The sequence below is a fragment of the Canis lupus genome, chromosome 19 (genome assembly GCF_048164855.1).
Source record: "Canis lupus baileyi chromosome 19, mCanLup2.hap1, whole genome shotgun sequence".
Taxonomy (NCBI): Eukaryota; Metazoa; Chordata; class Mammalia; order Carnivora; family Canidae; genus Canis; species Canis lupus.
In genome coordinates, this window is record NC_132856.1 from 41,236,175 (window position 1) to 41,262,746 (window position 26,572).

General features: G+C 57.9%; 1 protein-coding gene across 3 annotated transcripts in view; it reads right to left on the reverse strand.

The window, feature by feature from the left end:
• Window positions 1–395: 395 nt before the first annotated feature.
• Window positions 396–26,572, reverse strand: part of BSN (bassoon presynaptic cytomatrix protein) — a 96,867-nt gene continuing 70,690 nt past the window's right edge. Inside the window, exons 4-12 of one of the 3 annotated variants that reach the window (XR_012012013.1) lie at window positions 21,179–21,625; window positions 14,125–20,766; window positions 9,410–11,489; window positions 8,296–9,110; window positions 8,064–8,163; window positions 7,144–7,275; window positions 6,823–6,877; window positions 6,371–6,463; window positions 396–4,353 (exon numbers count right to left, since the gene is read on the reverse strand). Coding sequence is in view for 1 of the 3 variants with exons in the window: in XM_072786165.1 (XP_072642266.1) it covers window positions 6,837–6,877; window positions 7,144–7,275; window positions 8,064–8,163; window positions 8,296–9,110; window positions 9,410–11,489; window positions 14,125–20,766; window positions 21,179–21,625 (10,257 nt within the window). In the remaining 2 variants the exon portion in view is untranslated. Of the gene's footprint in view, window positions 4,354–4,400; window positions 5,109–6,370; window positions 6,464–6,822; window positions 6,878–7,143; window positions 7,276–8,063; window positions 8,164–8,295; window positions 9,111–9,409; window positions 11,490–14,124; window positions 20,767–21,178; window positions 21,626–26,572 lie in introns of those variants that run through there. The other 2 variants (XR_012012014.1, XM_072786165.1) reach the window with 2 other exon arrangements.

Consider the following 26,572-nt stretch of genomic DNA (forward strand, 5'->3'; position numbering starts at 1 on the left):
TTGTGGGATTGAGTAGACACGGCAAGGCAGATAGATGTAGTGCTTGTTGTCGGCAGCAGGGGGCAGCACCTGCTCACCTGGCTCACCAGGAATGCAGCCGCAGAAATGCTGTGCAGCCTGGACACGTAGGCCTTGGAGGCATGGTCCCTCAACATCTGCACAGGGAACTGCTCCCTCCAGGTCCAAACCTGGAAACTGCCCGGGCGTCTTTGTGGAGGGCCCATTGTTTTTGGCCGGTTTGGTGTAGACACAGCCAGGGCCTTGCTAGCACTTCTACAATTTGGCCCTTTCACTCTTCTCCTTTTAACTGTGAACAGACAGGATTATCACAAGTTGAGGGATTTGGTCTTCTGGCTAAGCCTTCCCATTTCAGAAACCATCCCAGAGACAGTCTGTAGGTTGTTTATATCAAGTCCTTTTATTCTGATACCACAGAATTACCTTGTCACAATACAGGGGGAGGGACACCGAAGTACCACGAGTTCTCACAGAGCACAGAAGGACGGCACACGATTCACAAGGTCATGTGGAGGACTCGGGTCATTGCACTTACAACTGTAAACTTGTTTGTTTGACTTTATACAGCACTCTTCCCCCCTCAAATAAAGGAGAGAAGGAAAGAAAGGGAGGGAGGGAAAGAGTGAGGAGAGAGCAAAAACAAGACATGGAAGCTAGCAGAGGAAAGGCGTTTGGCAGCTACCACTCTCCAGGCCACTGCGCTTGAAGAGCGGGAGCTGACTTGATCCCAGAGGCTGAATGAGGCAGACACACACACACATACACATTCACACGCTTGTTCACATGCATACACACACAGTATCTCACGATTTCCATGGCTCTCCAGCGCCACCCCAGTGCACATGGCAGCAGGGCTGCTGGTACCCAGGGAGACAGAGATGATATATCTGAGGAGTTTCAGTTGGCCGGGCCTGTCCCTCTGACCCTGTCGGAGTCCACGATGACAAGTATTTACAGAATGGGGGGAGGGTGGCATGAGGGCAGGGGAAGGGCCAATCAGCCAGGACCATGCTGCCTGGAAAACGCCCCCCCAGGCTCCAGAAGATAGGCCATAGTTACTGCCACCACTGCCCTCTCATCATGGGCCCTTGAGGCCACATTTTCTTCCCAAGGACTAAGTGAGTGGGTAGGAGGGGGTGTCGCTGTGCTGTGAGTGTACTGGGCCCTGGAGCGAGCAGAGACAGTGTCTTTGCTCAGACCCTGGGAAGCAGGTGTGGAGAAGGCCTGGACTGTATATCCCAGAGACTCTTTGCCTATTTGGAGATGTGCTCAATGCTCCCCACTGCCCAGGGCACCAAATGCTGGTCCCTCCGCCTCTGGCTACAGTGCCCCCCAGAGCCACAAGCTTCATCTACATGAGGATCAGATCACTTGTGACTCAGAGCGGCCTGCTCCAGTCACCTTCACAAGGGGTGAGGGTATCGATGTGTCCTGTGGATGCCTTGGGGAGTGGGGGAAGTGGCAGATGTCAGAAAGTTCAAAGTCAGAGGGCTTGGTCAGAAAGGAGATTCAAGGAAAAGTCAACATTTTAGAGCCTGAGACTGGGCCTGGTGGAGGCTGACCTGCTGCCATCTCCCTGCCTTTCCTGCTCCTGGCCCCATCCCTTGACCTTTCGTGGGAAGGATTACTGCCTTGGTCCCCCATGTATCCAGCCACCAGGCACATCCCCACACAGACCTGGCCCTGCATAATCAGAGGTGATTGATAGTGGCCTCCCTTAGCCCTTGCTCAGATGGGCTCTTACAGCCCAGGCCTGATCTCTGGGATAAGGCAGGTGTCCTGGGAGATGGGTGACGCCCAAATCTGGGAGGACCAGGGTTGCAGGCCCAAAATAGAGGTTGACAACCTCCTGTCCCATCCACAGCTGCCAGAGGTGGCCAGGATCCCCCTCTGAAGGGCTGTGTAGACCTTATTGGAAAGTATGAGAAATGTGGACCCCTGAGAAATGCATGGTGCAAACCAGAGCAAACTGGAGGAAGGCCAGGCCTCGAGGGGTCAGGTAGTCACTGCCTGCTGCACTGCTGGCTCAGTCAGAGAGAAGCTGATGTGCAGTGGGATACTTGGGCTTCAGAGACGAGGGTGGGCAGGGAGTTTAGGTCCTGGGGACAGATAGAAAAAGGGTCAGAACAGAACCTTCTGCAAATTTTGCTTTGAGAAGCTTCCCAAAAAACTCAGCTTGAAGCTCCTGTCTATGGGAACACCTCCTCTGGTCCCAGATGACATTGTCAGCTGTCCTTGCCACAAGTGCCAGAGGTCTAGCTCTTCCTGAGCACCTTTGACCCACTTGCCCCAGCCTATATTTCTTGGCTCACAGACCTTGGAGCTGCCCAGCTACAAAGGAGAGGCATGGAACAGGTATAGTCAGGTCCCTAGGCCATACATAGCCAGCCCCTGCCCTTGGCCTCTGTGTCTCTGGCCAAAGACACAGCCCAGTTCTGTGCCTGAGCCATGACCCCCTGAGCTGTGTCAGACACCTCTGGCTCAGGGATGGGATGAGACAGGGAGCAACTTACGGATGGAAATCCTACAGCAAACCTTCTGAATGTTCACCCACACACTCCTGTGTGGGCCCCACCAGCGTGTTTACTCCAGATGCTGCTTTTTACCTGCCATCCTGATCCAAGAAACCTGCAGGGCCCACGAGGGCACTATGCCTGGCATGCTCAGGCAACTATTCCAGCAGGTCCTCACTAGCTCGTGCAGAAGTCAGCTAGAAGCACTCCTGAAGGAGAGGTTCTGAGGCAAAAAGAACTCCCAAGCAAGAGGGTCGAGCATTTAAAATGGATGAAATCGTGCAAAAAGGCTGCGAGCTGTGCATGCTCCACTGCAGGACAGGCGGTGACTCACCTGGCAGCAGCGAGTCCTGCCACAGGTCAAACATGCCACAAACTGAGAAGTTCACACACACGGTGGGAGCAGGGGGCAGGGGGCTTGATATGAGCCTATCTATTCCAGTTTCTCAATTGCATGGTTGCAATTGACTCCTTATACATAACATGGAATTTATTAAATATTAACAGTTGTCTTTGAGGGTTTATATTTCATTGCATAGAACGTTAGAGATGAGACTGGTGGGGGTGCCCAAGAGGAAGGGAGGCCCCCAAGGTAAGGGCCTTGGGGAAGAATGCCACCCAGTCCACCAGGGCAGTGGATGGTGCCATACTCCCCAGCACAGGGCTCTGGGCCCTGCCCTCGGCTGGCAGAAGCCCTGGCCCCTCTGCTCTGAGCACGGCCACTGGTGATGGCTTAAGAAGGACTGGATTACACAGTAAACAGAGGCGGGCTGGGGGGCCTCCCTAGACCTCGCCCTGGGGTTGTGCTCTTGATGGCCTGCTGCCCCCTATTGCTTCTGAGTCAACATTCTCCCTGTGCTGAGCAGGGGCGGAGCAGAGAGGACACGGAACCATCAGTCACATGTGGTGGTGGAGGGGAGGGGCAAGGAGATGAGCCAAGAAAAAGAGAGGAAGGGGAGAAGAAGAAAAAAGAAAAATGCTTATGAGGTATACACGTAAATCAAACTGAAATGATTAAGGCTGTTCTTGAAATCAAAAAGAAATCCCCAGGCGTACGAACAGGGAGCTGGCTGGTTGAGACAATGGCGGTGCCACTGGGATGCTCATGATGGCTGGGGGGGATGGCTTTGAGATGGTGGCAGGCATGCTAGCATGCTGCCACCCATGGGCTGGGAGAAGCCTCAGCCAGTGACCACGCTGCTCTTCGGTGCTATGGCCTCTTATTTCAGCAATGAGACAGTGTTAGGTCCTAATGTTTGTAAAGTTCTCCCAGCCCCACACTAGTGGTCACATGGAGGTCTGCTCCGATGTCACCCAGAGGGCAAGGTGAGGGGAGCAGGGCCCTGTGGCCACAGAGGGATCCGGGCCAGCTGGAATGTGAAGGAAACGGAGCCCGGCGCCCCCAGCCCTCAGTCAAAGCCCCTCTCCAAGGCTGTGGAAAAACTTCTGGCATCGTGGAGGGAGGGCAGCGTCCGTCAGAAACAGGTAGCCTGGGACCAAACTCTGTGTATAACGCATAGGAAGCCTGGCTGGCCGGGCCGCAGAGAGGCGGCTGTGGGAAGAGCAGCAGGACTGCCACGGTGGCAGGGTGTCCGGAGAGGGCTCCTCCCTCCCAGCAAAGGCTATGCCTCGAAGGTGGCGCCCTGAGGAGAGCAGGGTCTCTGGAAAGACAATCACAGGTCCCCCGGGCCAGTGGTCCCAACATGTCCAATAGATGCTTCACCCAGGCAGCTGCTGTTAGAAAACACTCCATCCTCAAGCCTGCCTGCCACGTCCCACCTGGTGTGAGTCTTTGGGCCAAGAGTTTGCCAGATTGCAGATGCTTGGAGGAGAGAAGGAAGGGGAGGGAGGGAGGGAAAGAAAGAAAGAAAGAAAGAAAGAAAGAAAGAAAGAAAGAAAGAAAGAAGGATATTGTCAAGAACTGAGGACGGCCACTTCCAATCCCTACCCTCTTCTTGGCTGGCAGTCTACCATGTGCCAATGGCCTGACTCCTTCTCACCCAGGGGATCCCCACACATGGAGCCTCAGGAGATGGATGCTTGAGCAATTTTGAAGTCATGAAGAGGACAAAAAGAACCTAGTTGGCCAGTAAGGGACATTTCTTGAATATAACAAAAGTTGTTTAGTGAGTAAGGAAGATGACATTTTGTGTAAAATGGCCAGCCTCTCCCAGCCCACTTCTGAGATGGCCATAGCAGACACCAGGAGATGGACACTCACAGAAGCACTGATCACTTGGCCCAATCGTTGGCCAAGTGCCCAAACCTGAGAAATCCTTTTAAATACAAAGGTAAGGGTCTCAGTGGCCACCCAGGTTCATGTGGGGGGCCGCAGAACAAAACCGTGCCTGTGGCTCCTTTTGCTCTCAGTGATGGATCCCTGGCCCTAAACCCAAGGTACATTCTGCTGTGGACCCAGCCCATGGGCTGCCCCTCCTTCCCTCCAGCACAATTTCTGATTTCACATCTGTTCCAGGACAACTCCGAGGAAACATCCAGCTGGGCGAGAAAGCGGCAGGGTGCCTGGTGTCTTGGGGTAAAGGCAGGAAGAACGCTGGGGGAGCCGCACTGTGGCTACTGTAATTAGAATAAATTCCGGGCTCTTTACTTTGGCCTATAAAGCTCACCCGAGCTGGCTCCCACCCCCTCAGACTTCACCCCTGACCACCTTTACCCTCCATGTGGCTCTGGCTGTGCTGGCTTTCTGTCCAGCCTTGAAGCTCACCTGTCCCACCCCCTTCCCTCCTCTCCTCTATTTATTCTCTGTCCCCCTTAAATGGAATGTCAGCTTTGGAGGGCAGGGATTTGGTTTTGTTCCCTGATGTATCCCGCACCTGGAACAGGGCCTGGCACCGGCCTAGGGCTGGACAAACATGTGTGGAATAAATGGATAAGTGGATGGGAGACCAGGCCTTTCTAGTGTCTTCCTCTGGAGACAGGCAGCCCTTCTGAAACTACACCCAGCTCCTTCCTACAAGCAGCCCTAGCCTGTAGTTTGCTTGCTAACTCTCTGGCCCTGCCACACACACGCCTGCTCACCATGAGAAGTACCCAGACCTCTGCACTTTTTTTTTTTTTAAACCTCTGCACTCTTAACCTGAGAAATAGCAAAGGAAGGAAAGGGAGGGGGTCCCAGAGTTATGGAATGGTAGAAGGTGGTCCCTAGCTGTACACAGAGCAGTGCCACTAGCTAGGCTACCCTCCCCACCCCCATCCTGAATGATGCACTGCCACCTTCTCTGCCACAGGGGCCGGGCTAAGGTCAGAGAGGGCTCCAAGAGGAGCCACTGCCATCCAGGCAGAGCCAGGGCTCCCATGTGAAGGCCCTTGCACTCTCTCCCTGGGCTGACCTGATTGGGGGCTAAGACTGCCTGCCCAGTGACCACCCTCTCCTCTCTGTTCTATTCCTGGCTGCCTCATTCCTCCTGCAACTCCATCTTTCAGGTCATGTGTTCATCCTATGAAGCCCACAGTGTTTGAAGTCCGTGCCCATGGTTGCTAAGCTTGGCAGGGTTGGGGATTCTGGCCTCACCTGACTGTCTGGAGCAAAGTCATCAGCACCAGCCTCAGGGAAGCGGCTTTGGAATCAGTGCCCAGCACACAGCCCTTAAGTTGAGGGACATGGGTGGCTTTGCTGGGTCATTCCCCAAGCTTACTACCTGAGTCATCTCAGCCAGCTTAGGGGTCTCTGCCTCTCAGCTGCCACACCCATCACAGCTGAAGGCAGCCCACCAGCCTTGTCCCAGTTCACACCTGTAGGAACTACGTGGGTCTGGTCAGCCAGGCCTCGGACCTTCACCCCCTCTTCTGTCCCACCCTACCCTGGACCTGACACTCACTGTTATACGCAGAGTCCAGAGCTGTGCCCAGGCCTCTGACTCCAGAGATTTTTCCACAGCAATGATATCATCTCCCTTCATCTCTTCAAGAGCCTGTGGAGTATTTACAGAGGAGGGTTGGGGAGAAGCTGCATCCCAGGGGGCCCTACGTACAAAGTAAAGTCAACTCAAGGCTGTGAGAGCCCTGGGGTAGAGGTGGTAGGGGGTGGTGGTAGAGGACAAGGGGATGTTGGTCCTAGCTTCCCTCTGCTGGGACCTCTACTAAGTTGGCCCCGTGTTAGGGCCTCTGTGCATTGAGTCCTTTCTCCTCCTCCTTGCCCTCCTCCCACACTCACAGGAGAGGATACTGCAGCTCTGGCCACATCACCCACTGCTGAAGATAAGACTCCTCCTAGAGGATCCCTGAGGACCCCCACATGAAGGGAGGCTGGGTCAAGGCAACTCATACTTACCCTGCAGGGCATGGTCACCAGAATGAGGAGAACTTTTTGCCAAAAGCAGAGACAGCTATGACAGAAAAAGGAGAGAGACATCAGGAAATTAGACTAAACTCCCTCCTTGTTGGGGCCATTTGGCAGTGAAGCCCAGCGTAGCCCAAGGGGCAGGGGACACCCCCTCCCCTGCCAGAAAACCACTGGGAGACAGCAGGTAGACCTTCAGGCTGGCCTGTGGCTCACTGACTGAGCCTAGAATCATTTCCCAGACCCAACCTCTGCCACAGCAGGGCCCCGGAGCCGCTACCCACCATGGACCTGGCCGCAGGCAGGGCCTACCTTCTGTCAGTTTGCCGGCCTGCTCTGCTGCCCCACCAGGAAGGATTTTGGAGAGCACACTCTCACCTTCAGCGCCTGGCTGGCCAGCAGGAGCCCCTGGAGTCCCTCCAGGCCTGGCTCCGGCCTTCATGCCTAGGGGGAAAGAGACCACCCTCAGGAGGCAGGCTTGGCCCTTTGGGCTCTGAGGGGGAGAGAAGCCCTGAGGGAGTCTGCACACAGGCAGCCATGAGGTGGGAGAGTGAGGAGGAAGAGAGTAAGGAAGAGAGAGAGAGGGAAGAACAAGAAGGGAGGAGGGTGGGAGGAAGCAGAAAGAAGAAAGGAAGGAAGAGAAGAGTAGGATGGGAAGGCAGAGGTAGAAGGGGAAGGAGGGAGATAGTAAGAGGCTATGGTCCTGGACCTATACTTACCTGTCCCTTTCAGGTCCTGCCCAGAGCTTCCTGAACCAGAAGGCCCCAGTGCTGGTGACCCCACTAGCTCATTTTTTAAAAAGATTTATTTATTTATTTTACAGAGAGGAGGGGGGAGGGAGGGAGGGAGGGTGGGAGGGAGAGAGAGAAAGAGAGAGAGAGAGAGAGAATGTGTAAAGGGAGAGGCAGAGGGGGAAAATCTTTGAGCAGACTCCCCGCTGAGTGTGGAGCCCAATGAAGGGCTCAATCTCACATCCCACGAGCCATGAGATGATGGCCCATGCTGAAACCAAAAGTCGGATGCCCAACCCACTGAGTCACCCAGGTGCCCCAACCACTAGCTCATTCTAACCCCAGGCTCATTTCTGTTAGGAAGGTCTCCAGACCCCTGGGCACCTTCTCCGGAAACAGTATAGTATGCGGTACAAGGGAGCTCAGGGTGCCAGTGGGTATAGGGAGAGGGCAGATCAGGAACTTGGGGCCATGGCTGAAGGCACCAAAATATAGGCTCACCTGCAGGTCCAGGTCCTGGTGGTGGTTGGGCCTGAGGAGGCCTCCCCTGTTGGGGTGCCTTGGCTGTCCCTTTAGAGCCATTTGCCTGCTCTGCCCGTGGCTGCAACACAGAACCCACAGCTAAGACACCGTCCGACGACTCTGCCCACACCCAGTAGGGAATCGAGGGCACGTCCCAGCTCCCGCCACAGCATCCACCCTGGGTACATCTGTGTGCTGGAGCCCTACTTACCGGTCCTACTGGCTGGGGGCCTGTGGCTGTTGTGGGGCCCGGCTGAGCCTTCCCTGCTGGCTGGCTGGCAGCAGGGGCTGGGCCCCTGGCAGCTGGCTGGCCCTGCTGCTGTACCCGAGTCTGCACTGGGGCCTGCTGAGCGGGCTGTGTCCCGAGACCTTGCTGCTGCTGCTGCTGTTGCTGCTGCTGCTGCTGCTGCGGTGTCTGTGGCTGGCGCAATCCTGTCGCCGAGGGAGTCTGCCTCGACGGTGGCGGCTGTGACTGCTGTGGCCCAGGAGCCACCTGCCGACCTTGCGGCTGTGGCTGGGATTCTGGCTTTGGCTGCGGTGTAGTGGGCCCCGAGTGGGCCTGCCGGGAGCCCTTCTTGCTGTCGGAGGCATGATGGTATGCTGACGGAGCACGGGATGGCTGTGAGTACTCAGCAGAGCTGGGGTACCCAGGCTGACCCTTCTTCTGCATGGCTGGGGCAGGGCTGGGTTGAGGGTGAGGCCGGGCCTCATGGCGCCCCAGGTCCCGAGTGTGTGGTTTGGCAGCACGCCGGCCTGGCTCATCGCCAGCGTGGCGGCCTGAGTGCCGCCCGTGGTCACCGTGGTGCCGGTGTTCCTTGGCTGAGGTGTGGCGGCTAGGGCCACCCTCATCATGTGGCCACAGGCCCTCCTCGGGGGGCTCATCGTAGTCGTGGTAGCTGTGCCTGGCAGGGCCTCGCTTCTGGGAGGAGGAGGAGACTGCATGGCCCCCGTGGTGCCTGAATCGGTCAGAGCGGGCATCCCGGGGCTTATCAAACCAGTCTGTCTCCTCCTGGCCCAGGTGATACGCTTCAGAGACCAAAAACAGAACACCATCAACCCCCAGGCTGGCTGCAGGGGGAGGCCCAGCTGAAGCCATGCAAGGAAACCAGAGAGTGGGCGCCACAGCCACAAGCATTACCACTAGGCCCCCAGCCCGCCCCCCCACAACCAGGGCCAAGGCACAGGTGGAGCAGCCTGCAGCAGGGCCCACTGGGTGAGGCGCCAAGTCAGGCCCCTCTGGGACATCTCAGGGCCCAGGGCCCCATGGGTGGGCAGGCCCCCCAAGATGCTGAGCAGCTGCAGAAATCACCCCTGGCTGCCATTACCTTCGCTGTCGGAAACTACGCAGTGGGAGTCATCCAGGATGTAGCTTTCTTCACGCTTATACGTGTGGGCCCGAGGCCCATCCTTGATATGCTCCTGGACGTCAGGCATGGAGTGGCTGGAGCAGAACTGTGGGCAGGTGTCCCCAGAAGGAAGTGTGCTGCCGGCAGGGCGAGGCCGCCCCAAGGGGCTGACGGGGCTCTCCTCTTCAGAGGTCTGGCTTCGCATGGGGGGCCGGGCCCGGCTGTGGGCCATGCTCAGGGACGAGGGCTTGGGGCCCGCTTTTTGAAGTCGCTCCACAGCTTCCCGCTCCCGCTCATATCCTTTGCCCCGGCCGCTGAAGTCATGGCTGGACAGCTTCTCCCCACTGTATGCAGAGGCCACCCGGGACCGGCTGCTCCCTCCATACATGCGGTCATCCTCCTCCACTGGGTCCCGGCTGGACACCCCATAGTACCTCTGCTGCTCATATACGTTCTTCTTGAGCCCATAGGTGATTTCATCCTGGAACTTCCTGCCCCGAGAGGCCAGGCTGCTGCTGACTGCAGGGGAGGGGTAGGAGGCCAGATCCGACTCCACGTCCTTGGCCTCTTCAATAGGTGAGAACTTGGAGATCTTTTGCTCCATGCCCTGCTTCCGGTGCTTGCTGCGCTTTGAAGAGATGGCAGCTGGTGCCAGGCTCTTAGAGGGATGCTTGGGCCCCATGGGGCCTGGGCCATACTTGTCTGCTCGAGCCCCGTGTCTGTAGTCACTATCACCATAGTAGTGGGCACTGGCTGCTCGGCCATTGCTCTCCACACTCCGGTGATGGCCACTCTTCCCACGGGGGTCATAAGAGTCCTCCTCAGATTCTTCCTCCCCTCTGGTATAGCAGCAGGGCAGTATGGGCCCCTCCAGAATGCCTGGTTCTCCCGGCTCTTTCCCGGGACGCCCACTGCTGCTGCTTGGCCCCAGGGGCTCCAGTCGCTGGCTCTCAGGGGCAGTGGAGGCGTTGTCCTTGGTCAGCTCACTGATGTCGTCAATCATCACATAGTTCCGAGGGACATTCTGCTCCAGGCTGGTGTAGTGGGAGTCAGAGGGATAGGTGGAGGCTGAGCTCAGGCTCACGCCACTACGGTCACTGGCCCGGGGCAGCTCAGCAGCTTTGCCTTGCTCATAGCTGCTGCTTACTGCTGGGCCACTGTAGCTGGTTTCAGATGGGGCCGAAGACATGGCCACAACAGGGCTGGCGATCACTTCATAGTTAGTGGGCACCTTCTGTTCCAAGTCGGCTAGTGATGTCTGGCGTGGCTTCTGGTGCGGGACACGGCTGTCAGCCGGGACTGGGAAAAGAGTGCTCTGTGTGGTTGGCATGGGTGTTTGGGCTGCATAATGGCCTGTGGGACGGAAAGCCTGTTGGCTTGGCAGACCAGGCTCAGCTGGGTAACTGGTGCCAGGAGGAAAGGCAGGTGCTGGGTACGTGCTGGGGCCAGGGTAGGTGGGTGTTTGGTGGGCTGGGAATCCGTTCTGAGTTGGCCCACCACTGCCTGTAGCATACTGTGGGGCTGGAGGTGGAAACCGGGGCTGTTGGAAGGCAGTGGGGCCAGCGGGGGTGGCAGGGGCAGCGGCACTGCCAGGGAAGTCTGTGTACTGGCCGGCAGGAGTGGCACAACCCTGGAGCCGTAGCTGGTTGAGCTCGCTATCAGACAAGTAGTCACGATGCTCACCTAGACCACGCAAGGGTGGGTAGTCACGGCCACCCCGGTCTTTGGCCAAAGACTCTTTCCGCTGTGTGATGCCCAGCTCCAGGTACTTGAGCTTGGCGTCGATCTCCTTCTCCTCCTCATCCAACTCTGCTTGCTTCTTGCGCAGCTTGGTGGACTCATGCTCCACCAGCCGCAGGTCCCGGTCCAGCTCCCGGAGCAGGCTGGCCTTGGTGGCAGGGACAGCGGTGGGCCCCGCCAGCCCATGCTGCAGCAGGCTGGCCGCATACAGCTGTGGGGGTGCCTGGCCAGCCAGGGGCAGGTGAGCCTCCTCTGGAGGGGGGCTGGGCAGTGTCCGCTTCACCTTGCGGACCAGGCCGTTGGGTGGCAGCGCCGACACCTGAGACAGAGGGAAGGGCGGGCAGCACTGAGACCCAAGGTGTGGGTGACTTGGTGGGGCAAAAGGTAGAAGAGCCCTGGCTCGGGTTGGGGCAGAGGCTGGCCTCCATACAGCGAGTGCTCTGATTCACCGGGCAACCTTGAGACCTGTCCTGCCCACGCACTGGTGGGGATCACCACCCGTGATCGTTTCATAGGTCTTCTCACTCCCAGCACTCTGGGCAGTGGCAGGGGAGCAGAGGAGCAGATGCCCCTCTGTGCTGGTCTCTGGGACTGGCCTGCCTCTGAGAACCTCTGGTACACAGTGGCTCTGAGAACCCCTGCATGTATTCAGGGGGCTGGCCACCCTCTGTCTCCCGCTGAGTGTCCTGAGGTAAGGAGGGCACAGTCTGGCTCTGGGTTTAGGTCTAGCGGCTGGTGGGGGACCAACGGCAGTAGAGGGCCGTGGAAAGAAATAGAGTGGCCTCTGGGTGCCCAGCAGGCTCCCTAGAGGATCATGGGAATGGGGTACATGCTGACTGTATGTCAGTTACTGCAGGCTCTGGGTCTTTCCTGCCTCCTGCCCTACTCCTCTTTTAAGGGACATGTAACTCAGCCACTTATCCACCCAGCTGCCCTGTGCCGCCCTCTGCCAAACCCTCTGGACTGTGCTCTCAGCCTGGCCCAGTTCTTTCCACATCCCTGTGAACCGACCACTCTCTAGGGCTGCCAGCTCCCCTTCAGGGCCTCCCTGGCCCTCTCTCTGGCTGCATGGCTCTCTGGTCCAGGTTCCCTAACACTGCCCTCTGTGTAGTTCTCCTCACCTGCCCTGATGTTCCACATTGCCTGAAGGTCCACATGACTGGAAGGTTTACACCAGGGCCTTCATCTCTAGCTCCTAGCCTTCCCAGAGTGTTCCAGGCCTTTGGGTTTTAATGAACCAAGCAAGTCCCCAAAATACACTAGGACCTGACAATAGGGATTTTCCTTTTACCTTGTGAAGAAACTATATAAAAGCCTCCCACCTACTCTCACCGTATGTCATAAAGGAAATAATAGTGTGCCTCAGAGCCTTAGAACAATACATAGGCCTTTAACAATAAATACCGGGTTTTTGTTTGTTTGTTTGTTTGTTTGTTTTTTAAAGTAGGCTCCATGCTGGGTTTGAACTCATAACCTGAGGTCAACACCTGAGCTGAGATCAAGAGTTGGGCGATTAACTGACTGAGCCACTCAGACACCCCAGTAAATTTCACTTTTTGAACTCCTTACTCTATTGTTCGTCTTTTATCTTGGCCACACACCATGAATGCCCATTGTGACATGGCACCACAAGGCCAGCCCATGGAACCTCTGTGCCTGCCTCAGCCTGGAGCCAGGACAGCCAGCCCTGGCCTGGGTTCCCTGCCAGCGACTTCTGATCCCACCCCCACACTCTCTGGCCTGCATACCCCTGGGCTCTCCACTACCCAAACTCATCACCTCCAAGACCCCACCCTCTTCTCTCTGTATCAATCCCAGGAAACAGGTGGACATACTTCACAGTGCCTCTGGTTCCTGCCTCTTTTCCTCAAGGCCACTGTGTGGTCTTTCAGCCCATCTGCCCACATTCTGCCCAGGAAGCTTTCTAAAATACCCATCTTGGAGCACCTGGTGGCTCAGTTGGTTAAGCATCTCCCTTTGACTCAGGTCATTATCTCGGAGTCCTGGGATCAAGTCCCACGTCAGGCTCCCTGCTCAGTGGGGAACCTGCTTCTACCTCACCCTTTGCCCCTCTCCCCAACTCATGCTGTGTGTGTGTGTCTCTCTCTCTCTCTCAAATAAACAGATAAAATCTTTGGAAAAAAAACAAACACATCTTGCCCATCTCACCTGCCTAAAACCTCCAGAGGCTACAAAGGCCTATGAGAAAGGCCCATGCTCCTCAGCCTGGCACTTAAAATCCTTGGCATTAGGCCTTTGCAACTCCCATCTTCCCCTGCATGGCAGCCCATAGCAGGTCACCTCGTTCAGTCCCAGGGCATCCTTTGGCAACTAAAGCCACAGGCAAGGGTAAATTTATGCTGTAAGGTTCCCTGACTAGGGGAGCAGATAGGAGTGTAAGCAGATTTATTGAGGGTCAGAGAGGGGCAGGGGACAAGATGAGACCAAGAGCACACTGCAGCCCATTAGGATGGACCCTGAATGCTAGGCCCAGAGGCTTGGGCTTCCTGTGGGGCCATGGAAGCCAGGTTGGGGCTGGGAGTAGGGAGTGGCCCAGCCAGGTCTGTGTTACTGATTTTCTAAGGAAACATCCCCAGTAAAGGTTTGGAATGGGGGGCCCCAGACTGGGAGGGGGGATGTTGTAGGGGCTGGACCAGATATGGCCATGAAGAGGCAGTGCTGAGGAAAGGCTGAAGTTTCCAGTGGCGTCTGGATGGGTGGCTGTGGGGGCCAGTGTGTGAGTGTGCATTTGCCCAGATGTCCTTGCCAGGCTGCCGGCTCCACCAGGTGTGCCTTGAGGAAGGAAGGTCCAGTCCTCATCCTCAACTCCTTCCTCTGGGCCTCTGGAGCTGAAGGTGACTCCACCCCCCACCCCAGAAGAAACCCCTCCCTCGGGGGCCCCCAGGCTAGAAAGAGACCCCTGCCCCACCCTGGACCAGCCCCTGTGCCCATACCTGGCTACCCAGTCCCCCCTGGTGCTGGTAGAGGGAGAACCTCTCTTTGGCAGACTCCTCGGCGGTGGGGCTCAGGGGCTTAGGGTCGGACAAGGACCGCTGCAGGGTCTTCATGGGGCGAGGCAGCGTCTGCTGGCGGAGAGCGCTGTCAGCTGTGAAGTGCTTCTGGGGACTCACGTGAGCCTTGTTCAGCCTCTCACTGGAAGCAAAGGAGGTGTCCAGGAGCCGGTGTGGGGACAGGGGTGAGACCGGTGAGTAGAGGACCTGGGGGGACTTGGGAGGCTGGCGGCTCACGAGCTGTGACAGGGATTCCGGGGGCAGCTGGGCCTGGTATCCAATCTCCAGGGGATCCGGCTTCTTTTTTTCAAATCTGCCCAGGGGTCCTGGGGTGACAATCTGGATGCCAGGCAGGTAAGGGCTGATGGCGGTTGGCCCCATGAGCTGCGGCCCCGCCACACCCTGGGCTTGCCCCTCGGGTTCCGTCTGGCAGGCCAGACTCTCCCCGCGCCCAGTCTTCTCTGGCGCCGAGATGTACCTGACAATCTCCACCTTCGGGTCGGTCACGGCTGTGATATGGATGGCCGGAGAGACCCTGGGCAGTTGGTCAGGCTCTGTCTGCACGGAGCAGTCACTGATGGTCTGGATGCCCACGCTGCTCATGGCCCTCACGGCGGCAGCAGCAGCCGCAGGGGATGACGAGGCAGCAGCATCGTGCTTGCTGTCGGAGCCAGAGTCCGAATGGCGGGAAAGACGGGACCGGCGGCGGCGCACCGGCTGCTCCCACTCAGCACTGTCCTCGTCATCAGTCTGCACACTGCAGTCCGCACTCCGCCGCACCCGGCGCCGCCTGGTCAGGAGGTAGCGGCCCTCCCCCTCCTCGTCGTCCGTCTGCACACTGCTGTCTGCAATCCTCCTGACCGAGCAGGGCTCAGGCCCTGACTCTGGCTCACAGGCATCCCGCAGGCGAGGCATAGAGTGCCGCTTCTTGATGCTGCTGCGGCTGGCCTCCCACGGCTCCTCTGTCTGCAGGGACATGTCCGAGGCAGAGCTGGGGAGGCCCCGATGCAGCCCAGGCTCCCGAGGCTGCCCCGGCCCCTCTGGCCCTGCCACAGCAATGAAGGCTGTGTGGCTCAGAGGTGGCCAGTACTGACCATTCTGAGCCAGCTCTGTGGCAGCTGGGGGAGGCCCCCGGCCAGGTGCCTCACAGGCCACGGGGAAGGGGGCCTTCTGCCGCTGTTTCTGCTCCTCTAGCTGCTGTTGCAGCTGCTGCTGCAGCTGCTGGATCTGCTCCAGCTGCAGACGCTGCTGTGCTAGCTGCTCCCGCTGCAGGGCGAACTGGGCCTGCCGCTCCTCCTGTTGCTGCTGCAGCACGTGGTGCTTGATGGTCTGCAGCTCCTGCAGCTCCCGCTGCACCAGCAGCTGCTCCTCCTCCCGGTGTCGCTGTAGCTCCACACGCTCGCGCTCCAGCTCCTCCTGCAGCCGCAGCTGCCGCAGCTTCTCCAACTCCACCCGCTCCCGCTCCAGCTGGAGCAGCTGCTCCTGCTGCTTCCGCTGTCGCTCCTCCTGTGTGGCGTCCTCCTTCTCCAGCCCCGGCCGGCCAAGGGCTCCACTGCCGCCACCGGAAGCAGTATCTATGGGGGGCTTTTGGCCAGCCAGCGGGGCTGGGGCTGCTACGGCCTCCTTGGCGGCAGCAGGGGTGGCTGTGGAGAGAGGTTCTTCCCGAGCCGCCCCTGCGGGTAGCTCTGGCCTTAGTGGGCCCCCAGCCCCTGGGGCCTTGGCAGCAGCAGGTTTCCCCAGGTAGAGAGGACCCTCAGCAGGGGGAACACTGGAAGCAGTGGGGAATCTACTTGGTGCCGGGTATCGGTACAGCCCTGTGGGCCCAAGAGGTATCCGGGGGGCAATCACAGGCATGCGTGTCAGGCTGGTGAGTGGCACGGCTGTGACTCCAGCGGACACATAAGGCCTGTATATGCCACGGCGCACCATGGGCCGCAGTACAGAGGCGGGCTGGGTGGTTATGGGCAGTGTTGCAGCAATTGGAGTGTTGATAGTTGAGTAGATCATGCCATCGGCTGCACGCACAGTGGCCGTGGATGGCAGAAGCTGTCTGACTGCTGTTCCCTGGCCTCCCGTAGGCCTGTACTGGGCCAGGTTCCCAGAACTTGGGTGGCCCTCTGGGAAGGTGGGGTTCCCTAGGAGGCCAGGTCTGAGGGGAGCCACACCCTGTGGGGCGCTGAGCCCAGACCCAGGCTGAGGCTGATACTGCATGAGGTCAGGGCCACCACCACCACTGCCATGCCGCCCTCCATACTGGTCCATGGAGTTGAGGGCAGCACACATGCGGCTGATCTCACGGGCGGTGGTGGCACTGTACTGGGCCAGGCTGGCCTCCTGGAAGCCAGCTGCATCTCCCCGTGGGCCATACCTGTGGTCTGAGTAGATGTTTGACACTGAACTGTAGCGTCGCATGGGAAGCGGGTGAGTCAAAATGTCTGTGGGATGGCGTAGGTCTGTGTAGGAGCCATACTGCAAGCCCTGCCCAAGGTAGCGTCCATCCACAAAGCCCAGGCTGTAGGAGTGCTTCAGCGAGCTGAGATCCATAGCTGAGTCTCGTCCAGGGCCCTGGAAGAGCTGGCCCATCTTGTGGGCATGGTAGTTGAGGCCAGCCTCAGCCAAATTGGTGTCAGACATGGAGGAGTATAACCTGCCATGGAGGCCTTGTGGGTAGGGCCTCTGTTCCTCATGGGGCCCAGGTCCCACTACCCCCTGTGCCCGGTAGGTAGGGGGCTCAGGAGGCTCAGGGTCACGGGGACTGTAGAAGGGGCCGCCACTCTGGCCAGGTGGGGCAATGTCTGCTACACTCTTCTCAGGTGCATTGGGGGTGGGGTGGAAGGTACCTGTGCAGCTACTGCCAAAGGGGAACTTGTAGACCATGTCACAGCATGCCATTTGGCTCTCAGGCCTCATCCCAGTGAGGTCCAGGGCACCTGAGGGCTCCTCTGGGAGCAGTGTGGTCACAGTGCCTGCTGTGCCCTCTCCCATCTGCACCACCACTGTGTGTGGCTTCCTGGCACCTGGCATAGCATGTGACCGCAGCTCTGTGGGGGCAGCCCGGTGGGGTTCAGCACCAGGTTCTGGCGCTGGACCTGATTTGAGGCCAACACTCTGGGCAGTGCCCATCTGAGTGATTAAAACGTCCCTTCTGGCCAGAGGTGCTACCTGGTTAGGTAGGTTATACCTGGCAAACTTGGCCTCCCTAGGTCTTCCACGGGGCCCACCTCGGTACGGGGCTGTCTGGACAGCCTGTTCTACCTGCTTGACCTGGGCCAGGCACACGGGGCTACCTGCACCCTGGCCAAAGTCAAGCCGGCTCTGGAAGGGGTCTCCATAGACCACAGGCTGCTTTTGCTGAGCCATGAGCACAGATGAGGCCATGGTGATGCTCACGGTGGTGGAAGTGCTGAGGAAGGCATGGGTCTGCTCCTGGGCGTTGAGATTGATGACCAAAGGCTGCACAGCAGTCGACTGCCGTCCTGGGATTGGATCCAAGGCAAGGCCATACTTCCTTGCTTCCACAGCAAGAGAAGTCAGGTCCATTCCTTGGTCAGTAAGGATGATGGGTGTGGGCTTGACAGCTGTGCGAAGGTCTACCACGGCACTGCCTGGAGGCCTGGGGCCTGGTTCCACCCTAGATGTTCCCGGGACTGAGGAGATCCGGCACAGGGAGATGTTCTCAGCAGGGAGGGTGCCCCAGCCATATACTGCCAAGGGCCCATCCGCACTGGCACTGGGTGCCCGTGGGAAGCCAGGTGGCCCAGGTGGCTCTGGGGGCAGCTGGGACACACTCGGAGGTGTTGTCTGGCTATAGCTGTGGGTGGTTGGCTGGATGTCCGTGGGTGAACACACTGGGGAGGTGGAGGCGCTGGCATGTACCATCCTGGTCTGGCTGGAGGCATCTGATGCCAGAGTGATGACCATGAAAGGGGCCTCCTGAGAGGACTGTTGCCATACCAGGCGAGGGGTGCCGGGTCGGTGTGGCGTTTGCGTGCCCTGAGCCACCATGGGTGCTGGACTCGGGGCACCAGGGCTCCGAGGCACTTCCGAGGCAGAGGTCGGGCTTGGCGTCTGTGTAGAGAACTCAGCTGTGGCTCTTGGGCCCAGTTTTCCAGGGGAGAATGTAGGACTCTCTGAGGGAGAAGATGGAGAGAGGGGTGGGCTGGAGCCTGCGAAGTAGGAATAGCCCCGGGAAGCCATGTGGGGGCCGCTCTCACCATCACTAACACTCAGGGGCTTGTCTCTGGCAGCACGTCCACTGACAGGGGGGCCACTGAGGGCCTGGGGTAGCTCTTCAGTCTGGGAGCCATAGTTAGCAGTGGCGGGGCTCTGTCCATAGCTGTAGCCTACAGAGGATGGTGAAGGGCTGCACTCAGAGCCTGCCGGGGAGGTCGGGGTCATATAACCTCGTGACAGGCTGGCCAGACAAGGAGCCACAGCTGTGGTGGCTGGGGCGCCAGGGCCCTGGGAGAAGGATATGCCTACCTCCTTGGAGGCAGAGCTGGGGGAGACAGGAGAGCTGTGAAGCTTGAGGGGGTCCTGAGGCTCCTTTGCAAAATGCTGAGTAACGCGAACATCGGGAATGACTCGGCCACCACTGCTGTCTGAGGAGGAGGAGGTGGAAAAGGAAACAGGGGCAGCAAGCTGGGTGGGACTGGTACCAGGGGTGAGTGGGCCACCATTTTGCTTCATTGGGTCCATGTACACAGTGTCAGCATTCAGAAACTGCTTCTCCTTCTTCTTATCCTCTGCAAAGGCCAGGTCCCGGGAGGAGGCCTGCCGCATGCGAGCAATGCTCTGTGACGTCTGAAGGATTTCCTCATATACCGCTGCTCCCAGGCTGGCCGGTGTGCCCTCAGAGACAGGCTGCGCAGGCCGGCCATAGTCCTGGTCAGGGGTATCCTGGTACTCAATGGTGCCCTGGCTCCGCGGGCCAGTGGGCTGAGAGGGGCCACCTGCCCCCTGACCCTGTTGCCGCTGGAGCAGCTCGGCCTTGCGCATCATCTCCTCGTAGGCCTCTTCTGCGCTCTTGAGGGGCCGGCCAGAGCTGGGAGTGGCAGAGCTGCCTGAAGGTGTCTCCGTTGGCGAGTAGAGGGACATGAAGGTGGGCAGGTTGTACTCACTGCCCGACTTGTAGAGTCGGGTGGGGCCACCGTCCAGGGCTTCAGCCTCTGAGTCGAGGGAAGGGGAGGGCGAGTACTCGGAGCAGGATGAGCGGTGGAGCTCCTCCATCTCAGCCGCCTGCCTCAGCTCCTCAGTTGGGGAGGCATCCTCAATGGGTGACAGGTTGCTCGGGGGGGTCTTGGAGCGCTCACGCCGCCTCTGGGCCCGCAGTTCCTCCTTGTCTCGCCGAGTCTTGCGGGCAGTGCTGCGGATGCGCTGCTGCTCCACCTCCCGCATCTTCTCCTGCTCCCGCAGTAGCTCCTCCTCTTCCCGCAGCTCCTCCTCCTCTGAGGAGTCCTCAATGGTGGGCAGCAGGGGCCCATGCGAGCGGTGCCGGGCCTTGCGCTGCTGCTTTGCTTCTTCCAGCCGCTGCCGGCGGCTGGGGCTGCTGTCGCTGTCCTCCTCCAGTGAGGACAGGGAGGTGGGAGAGGTCCCGGACGTGTAGCTGGGCGTGGAGGCCGGCAGCGTGGAGGAATGCTCCCCACGGGAGCGGTCCTCGGGTGAGCCCGTCAGGCTCTCCATCTCCAGCTCAGGCTCCCGCTCCAGGCTGGTGTCAGGGCCTTGGCCCATGTCCAGCTCATGGCCATAGCTGCCCGTGCTATTGAGCTCAATGGTCTTGAAGCGGCGGAGCCCCCCCTGCAGGGCCCCAGTGCCATCACTGGCCTCATCTGGGCCCCCTTCAGAGAGCAGCTCCTCATAGCCAGTGGTGGCATTGTGTGGCAGACGTCTCTTAGGTGGAGCTGCTGGGTCTTGGCTGGGCTCAGGCCGGGGCCTGGGGCCGCCCTTCTGGGTACCATGTTTGGCCAGGCTGGGCCCAGAGGTGGTGGCATCATCCTCTTCCAGGTTGTCTTCCTCAGCGCTCATCTCCAGAATCTGCCGTCGCATGAACTCCTCATCAGTCAGTTCTGCTGCCCGGGCTGGGGGCTGGGGTGGGAGAGGAGACAGGCCACCCTCACTGCTGTCCTCCACGTAGTCATGTCTAAGCTGACTGCCAAAGTCGTCTGAGGACTCGGCTGTGTCTTGCTGCTCCCTCTGGTGCCCCCACTCCACAGAGTCTTCCTCTTCCTCCAGGATATCCTCCAGCTCTTCATCGGAGTCATAGGCCTCAGGCATGATGGACAAGGAGTGGGGCCTCCGCTTCAGCTCCTCACCACTGCTCCTGGGTGGCTTGCTCTGCTCACCCCTAGGGGCTGGGCCCTGGGCCTCCAGTGAAGGCCGCATGCTACTCCCCACCTTGTGGAGCTCAGAGGGGCTGGGTGGGCGAGGCCCTGTCACCCCTGCGCTGTCCAGCTGCTCCACCTCCTGCTGTACGACACCCGTGATCTCGCTCTGGGAGCTAGAGATGCCATCTGAGGAATAGCCTGTGTCACTGAGGCTCTGTGGGCTCCGAGACAGGTCCTGAGAGTAAGACTTTCCCGCCAGCTCCTGTAGTAGGGTGAGAAGCAGACACTTGACTCCCTGTGGCAGATAGCTCACTGGGGAAGCTCAGCCCTCTGTCAATCCCAGGGCCCTGAAGAAGGGGCCCTCTACTTCCGGGGATCATGGCCCACCATTTCCATTTCTCTGGCCTTAGAAACCTCAAGAAGCCCTAGCTTCTCAAGAAAAAACTTTATTAGATCTAACGGTAGCAAAACCCACCAAAGCATTCAACTACGTGCCAGACACAGGACCAGCCTAGAACTCACAGGTTCCAGGCCCACAGGGCCTCATTCAGGCATCCTTTATCTCCTCTGCAGCCCCAAGGGGCCTGCCCCAGGCCTACGTCCCAGAGAACCAAGGCCTGCCCTACACCACCCCACCTGAGAACTAGGGTCCCCGGGAAGTGAGTGGGACTGACCTCTGACTCCCCACCCTTAGGAGCTTCTGGAACACTTTTGACAACAGGGGTGGCAGGTTCAGTCCTCCGAGCCCCTGTCTTTCCTTTGGGAGTCCCAGGGGGTAGGGTAGTCTCTGGAGGTGGCTTCGGCCCAGGCTCGGGTTTAGCTGGGATTCCGGTCTTCTTTTCCTGGGCACTGCTCACAGCCCTGCTGGGTTCCGCAGCCTTGAGGGGTTTGGCCTGGGGGCTGGCCTTGGCGGGCAGGGGACTGGCCTTGGCAGGCAGGGGGCCTGATGGCTGGCCCAGCCCCTGTGGCCCTTTCTGCTTCAGAGGGGCGGTTCCAGCCACACGGAGAGGGGCCCCAGTGGGGGGCTGTTGAGAGGTGGGCAGCGGCAGAGGGGTCGGCTCTCCCAGGCTGCCCTCTAGCAGCCGCTTAGTTTGGCAGTTCAGACAGAGCCACTCGGTTTTCTGTAAGGAAATGGAAGAGCGAGGAGATGATGAAAATCACAAAAACACTGAGTACTCAAAGAATATTTCCATGACTACTTCTGTAATCAGAAGCGGGAGAAAGTCTTCCCAAGTATGACACCAAAGGCACAAGGAGAAAAAAACTGGTAGATTTGTTGCCCCCAAACAACAGACCTCCCCAACCTTCAGAATTCAAATGAGAAACCACAAAGAAGGGTCCCTTCCTTACCCTATGGAGAGCTTTTCCACCTAGCCAGAAAAGGAGACCTGTGGGGGAGGGGAGGCTACAGGTAGTAAATGAGTCTGGAGAAGAGGGGGACCTGGGGTGGAGTCCAGCAGTCTAGAGCCCCTACAAACCAAGAGTAGCCTCAGACAGGAAGCATGTCCAAGGGACACTGACCTTCCTGGATTCCTAGCTCTCAGGCCTCAGATATATCCTTCTTCACATCTTTCCCAAGTAAGGACTGTGCTGGGAGGCTACAGACTCCTGGGGCCAGGGGAGGCTGTTCTGGGAAAATCCCTGCTGGAAGGATGGGGCCAAACAGTTCCCTTTGCCCACACCCTCCAGCCTAGGTCTCCTTGTCCATGGCCAGCAAAGACCCTCAAGTGGAAGCCTCCTCCTGCCCCCGGGTTCTGGGCTATTCCTCTGATGGGGGTCGTGTGTGTCCACACTTAGGCCAGGGTTCCTGCTTCCTCCAAACTGGGTGGGGGTCAAACCCTCAGCCATTAGTCCACCACTCTTTGGGTCATCCCCTATGTCAGGCTCAATGCTGGGGGCTGGAGACACAGCTATGACAAAGACAGACATAAGGGCGGATGGCATGTAGCGTTCCTGGAGCCCACAGCCCCAAACTGGTCATCCAGTGTGACATGGATATCAGTGGTAAAGTTCCTAGACACCAGAAACCAAGTCTGATTCCCCCAGCTCTAGCTGTCTGCACAGGGATAAAGTCTGAGCATCCCAGGCCCTGAGGGGGTGATTCCTGCAGCAGGTCAGAGACTAATAGGGGCAGGTCTCCCAGGAACTTCTCCAGAGTCAGGGCTCCTCCTTGGCAAGACTGGATGTCCTACCTTGGCCCACAGGGCATGAGGTAGGAAAGAGGGTAACCACAGACCCATGTCTGCTCTTACCCCAGAGGAAGGGGGCAGAGACATGCTCTGACTTTCCCGCTGCTGCTCCTCCTCCCAGGCTCCCACCAGCAGCTTGGCTATTAGGCTGGGCCATTAGGAGAACTACAAGACTCAGAACCATAGAATCACAGAGCCAGGAGACAGGGCAGGGAGGTGGCCCTTGGCCCTTGCCGCCTCAAAGTGGGCTGACGGCCTTGACACCCTTCCATGGCACACTGCCCTGAGCCTATGTCAGACCCTAGCCCGCCTGGCAGACCCTTGGAAGCATGGTACCCCCAGGGTGCCTGCCCTCAGCTTGGCATCCTCAGGCCACCATGGCATCAATGATTCTGCCCTGGTTTCCTGCCTACAGGCCACATATTACATCCCTGCCCTGGGCTCCAGTAGAGGCCATGCCAGCAGGTGGCAGGCTCCTGGTGTATGTTGAGGGATAGGCCTGCTCCATGGGCTTGTTACTCAGGGCCTTGAGATTGCTCCCTGATATTGGAGTTCTGACTCTGCCCCAAGGCCCAATTTCATGCATAGGTCCTGAGCAGAGCGGCCCAACTATGGAGGGTGACCCTTCAGAAGTTGTACATGTACTCATCTACTGTTCCCTGCGGGGCCTGGCCCTAGCACCATTATTAACCCCCATGGACCTTATCTGATCCTCTACATCTCCCTGACACAAACTGCTAGGAAGCAATGGGTGCTGGCTACTTGCTGAGTCTTGGGCTCACTTGTCTTGGTCATCCCTAGAGGTGTCTGGGGAGAATGCTAGACAGGCTGATCCCAGGCCCTGAGAAAGACAGGGCATGGAAGAGCACAGAGCTTGAGCCTGAAATCCTGCCCACATGCCCCCAATGTCAGCTGGGGTCATTGTGGAAATCCCTCCATATCAAAGAGGAGTGTGAGATGACAAAGAGACCCTGGCAAGGTAAGAAGGGTGTATGCAGAGGCCAAGAAATTCTAGAAATGAGAAAAGCCCCAGGATCAGCAAGATCACCACCCACAGGGTCTGGGTATTAAGGTCTGGGCCTAGATTGGGGGCTGGTCTATGGCAACATTGTCCTGACTCTACTTTGGGTCCCTGAATGCAGCCACTCCAGGTTAGACTTTTCAAGTTTAGGTCATCTGCCCTGGCTCACCCTGGTGGCTTCACAAACCTCTGAGCCCTACCTCTGGCCTGCAGACCCCACCCAAGAAGCAACAGTCCCCATTGAAGCAAGGGCACCTTGGAAGGATAGTCTGAATGGAGGTGACAGACCTCATGCCAGAGGCTCAGAGCCAGCCCACGCAGCAGCCTGCTCACCTAAGCCCAGAGGCCCAGCCCTCAGCAGAGCATGTCACTTATGGTCACACACTCCCCAGGCTTTTGTTCCTTCCCACGCTATTCATGGAGGCAGCCAGGCTGCAGAAGGGGCTGCCCAGTTGGTCCTCTTGCTCCTGGCTCTGTTATAGCAGTCAACCAGGAAGGGAGGGAAGGCAGGCGGTGGGGAGGCATGTGAGGTAATGGCTAAAAATAAATAGCTGACCTGGCTGCTGGAGGCCCTTCCCCAGCTCTCGGGAGGCTGGGGGGGAGAAGAGTACAGAGCACTGGAGCCTGTAGGTGAGGGAGCCTGAGGAGAGCTGGCCCCAGACCTAAGTCTTCTGGGGAATGGGGATGGGGTAGGATGCAAGCCACAGGAAGGCTCTATGCCTGGGGGATGGAATACAGGTCTCAATTTCTTTATTCTCTCAGCAATCATCTCTGCCCCCCACAGCATGCCTGCCTCCCCCACCCCTGCTCATTCATTCCATTATTCCACTCATTCATTCATTCACTCTCCCCATTTGTGTTCATTCCCTCATTCATTCATTCACTTGCACACTGTCTCTTATACTCTTCCATCCCAGCCCCAGCCAGCCCCAGCCTTCAGGGAGCTGCTGCCTGCTTCCCCTCTGTCTGTCCCCCTTGCCAAGTGGGCAGATGATCTGGAGCCTGGGAATGGACCGCAAAAGGCTTGATGGCCATTTCTGCCTTGTCTCCCTCTGGGGGCAGGAAGGTAGGAATACCCCACAGCAATCACCATCTAATGGTGGGAGGTGGGGTCAGAGTGAAGAAGAGGAAACGAGTTGTCAGAGAGTTGGTGGAGTATTCCACAGGCAGAAGAGCCCTGCTGCCTTCCAGGACCACTGGCTGCTGTGCCTCAAGGCCATGGTTGCCTGGTGAGGCTGAAATGGACATTAGGCATCCTCCTTGCACTGCCTCCCATCATCTGAACAACCTGCAGAACACAATCTATGTATGTGGAGCTGGCCTGTGTTGGTTTGATTACAGTGACATGGGCCTAATCAACACCCCATGGCTGGCTGCTGGGCCCAACATATCCCCATCCCCAGCCTTACTGCCAGCCAAGGGGCAGTAGATGAGAAATCCAGAGAAAAGATGCTTAGACATAAAGAGCTCTAGGCTCAGGACACCAGACTACAGGCATGACCATCATTGGTGCTACTGTTCTCCGGATGCTGCAACCCTGTCCCTCCCTGTCCCTGGACATGCTTAAGCTTCTCCTTTCTGGGCCTCTTCTCTGATAAGAAGAATCCTCCCTGATATCCCGAACATGTGCCTTTCTGGCAGGGCTGTGCTCTCCTCATGCTCTAGTACCAAATGTGTCCATTCCTTATGGGGCATCCCTCATCCTGCGCTGGCCACTGGGTTGATTCACACCCAGGTAGTTGGGGGCTAGTGGGGACTCTTTCTCCCCTATGGAAACTCTATTAGGACATTCCGGTTCCAATCTCCTGGCTGTGTGTTGGACCTTGCATAAGTATCTGAAGTATGGCATCTCTGCTAGTTCTCCCAGAAACCTAAGAGGGAGTGCTATCATCTCCATTCCACATGGAGGAGACAGGACTCCCTGAGATCACCACCCCCAGAGGCAGATGCCAGCCTCTCATCTGGTACCCCCACTGTAGCCCCTGCCTCAAATAAGCCCAGCCCCACATATCACAGATGCCAGGCCCTTTGCCCAGGGAGGCCCAACTTCTCAAGGGTATGGCTGGTATTTTGGCAATTATAATAAGATCAGAAACTGGTGCTGTTACTATAACATTTCCAATTCCACTAATTTCTTCACAAACTCTATTTTTAACCGAAAGCCAATTAAAAATTAAGCCAGAGGGTACTATTATCCTTCAAAAAGATAAATAGGTAAAAAAAAATTGGAATCAACAACTCTTAATTATGAAATGACTCACTAAATAGCACTATGGTTATTTTTTTCAGAGGAAATTTCAGAGAGATAAGAGATTTTCATCAACATCTCAGAGCTGTAAAACCTTTAGCTTCTTTCTAGACAGGGAGTCCAGAGCATACAATGAAGGAAGCAGGAAAACTAGATCCTTTTTCCCTCTGAAATTTTCTCTGAAAAAAATAAGCTGGGGCAGGAGGTGATGTTGGCTATCAAGAAGCAGAAGTCCCAGAGTCCAGGAAGGTGACAACCAAGCAACTCATGAGAGGCTTGGATCAGAATCCAAATGCCCAACCAGAGTCGGCATGTGACTGGCACATGTTTGAGCAGAATCAGCAGTTCCCCTGGCCTGGCCCAGGGGCTGCTGAAAGGAGCTGTCAGGAGCATTTACACTCCTGGTCAGACAGTTTTCCCCTTCCCTCTGTGTGTGTCCTGCTGAATGAAATGTGGGCCAGGAGGTATCTCAGGGATAAGAGTCCCCTAGTCTGGGCTAGCTTAGCAGTCCAACAGGGCTCACAGTCCCTTAGCATCAGGGTGTCCCACTCAATGGCAGTGAGTGTGTGGCTGGCAGTCTCTGGACTGGAGCTTCTCTGGCTCTGTGGTG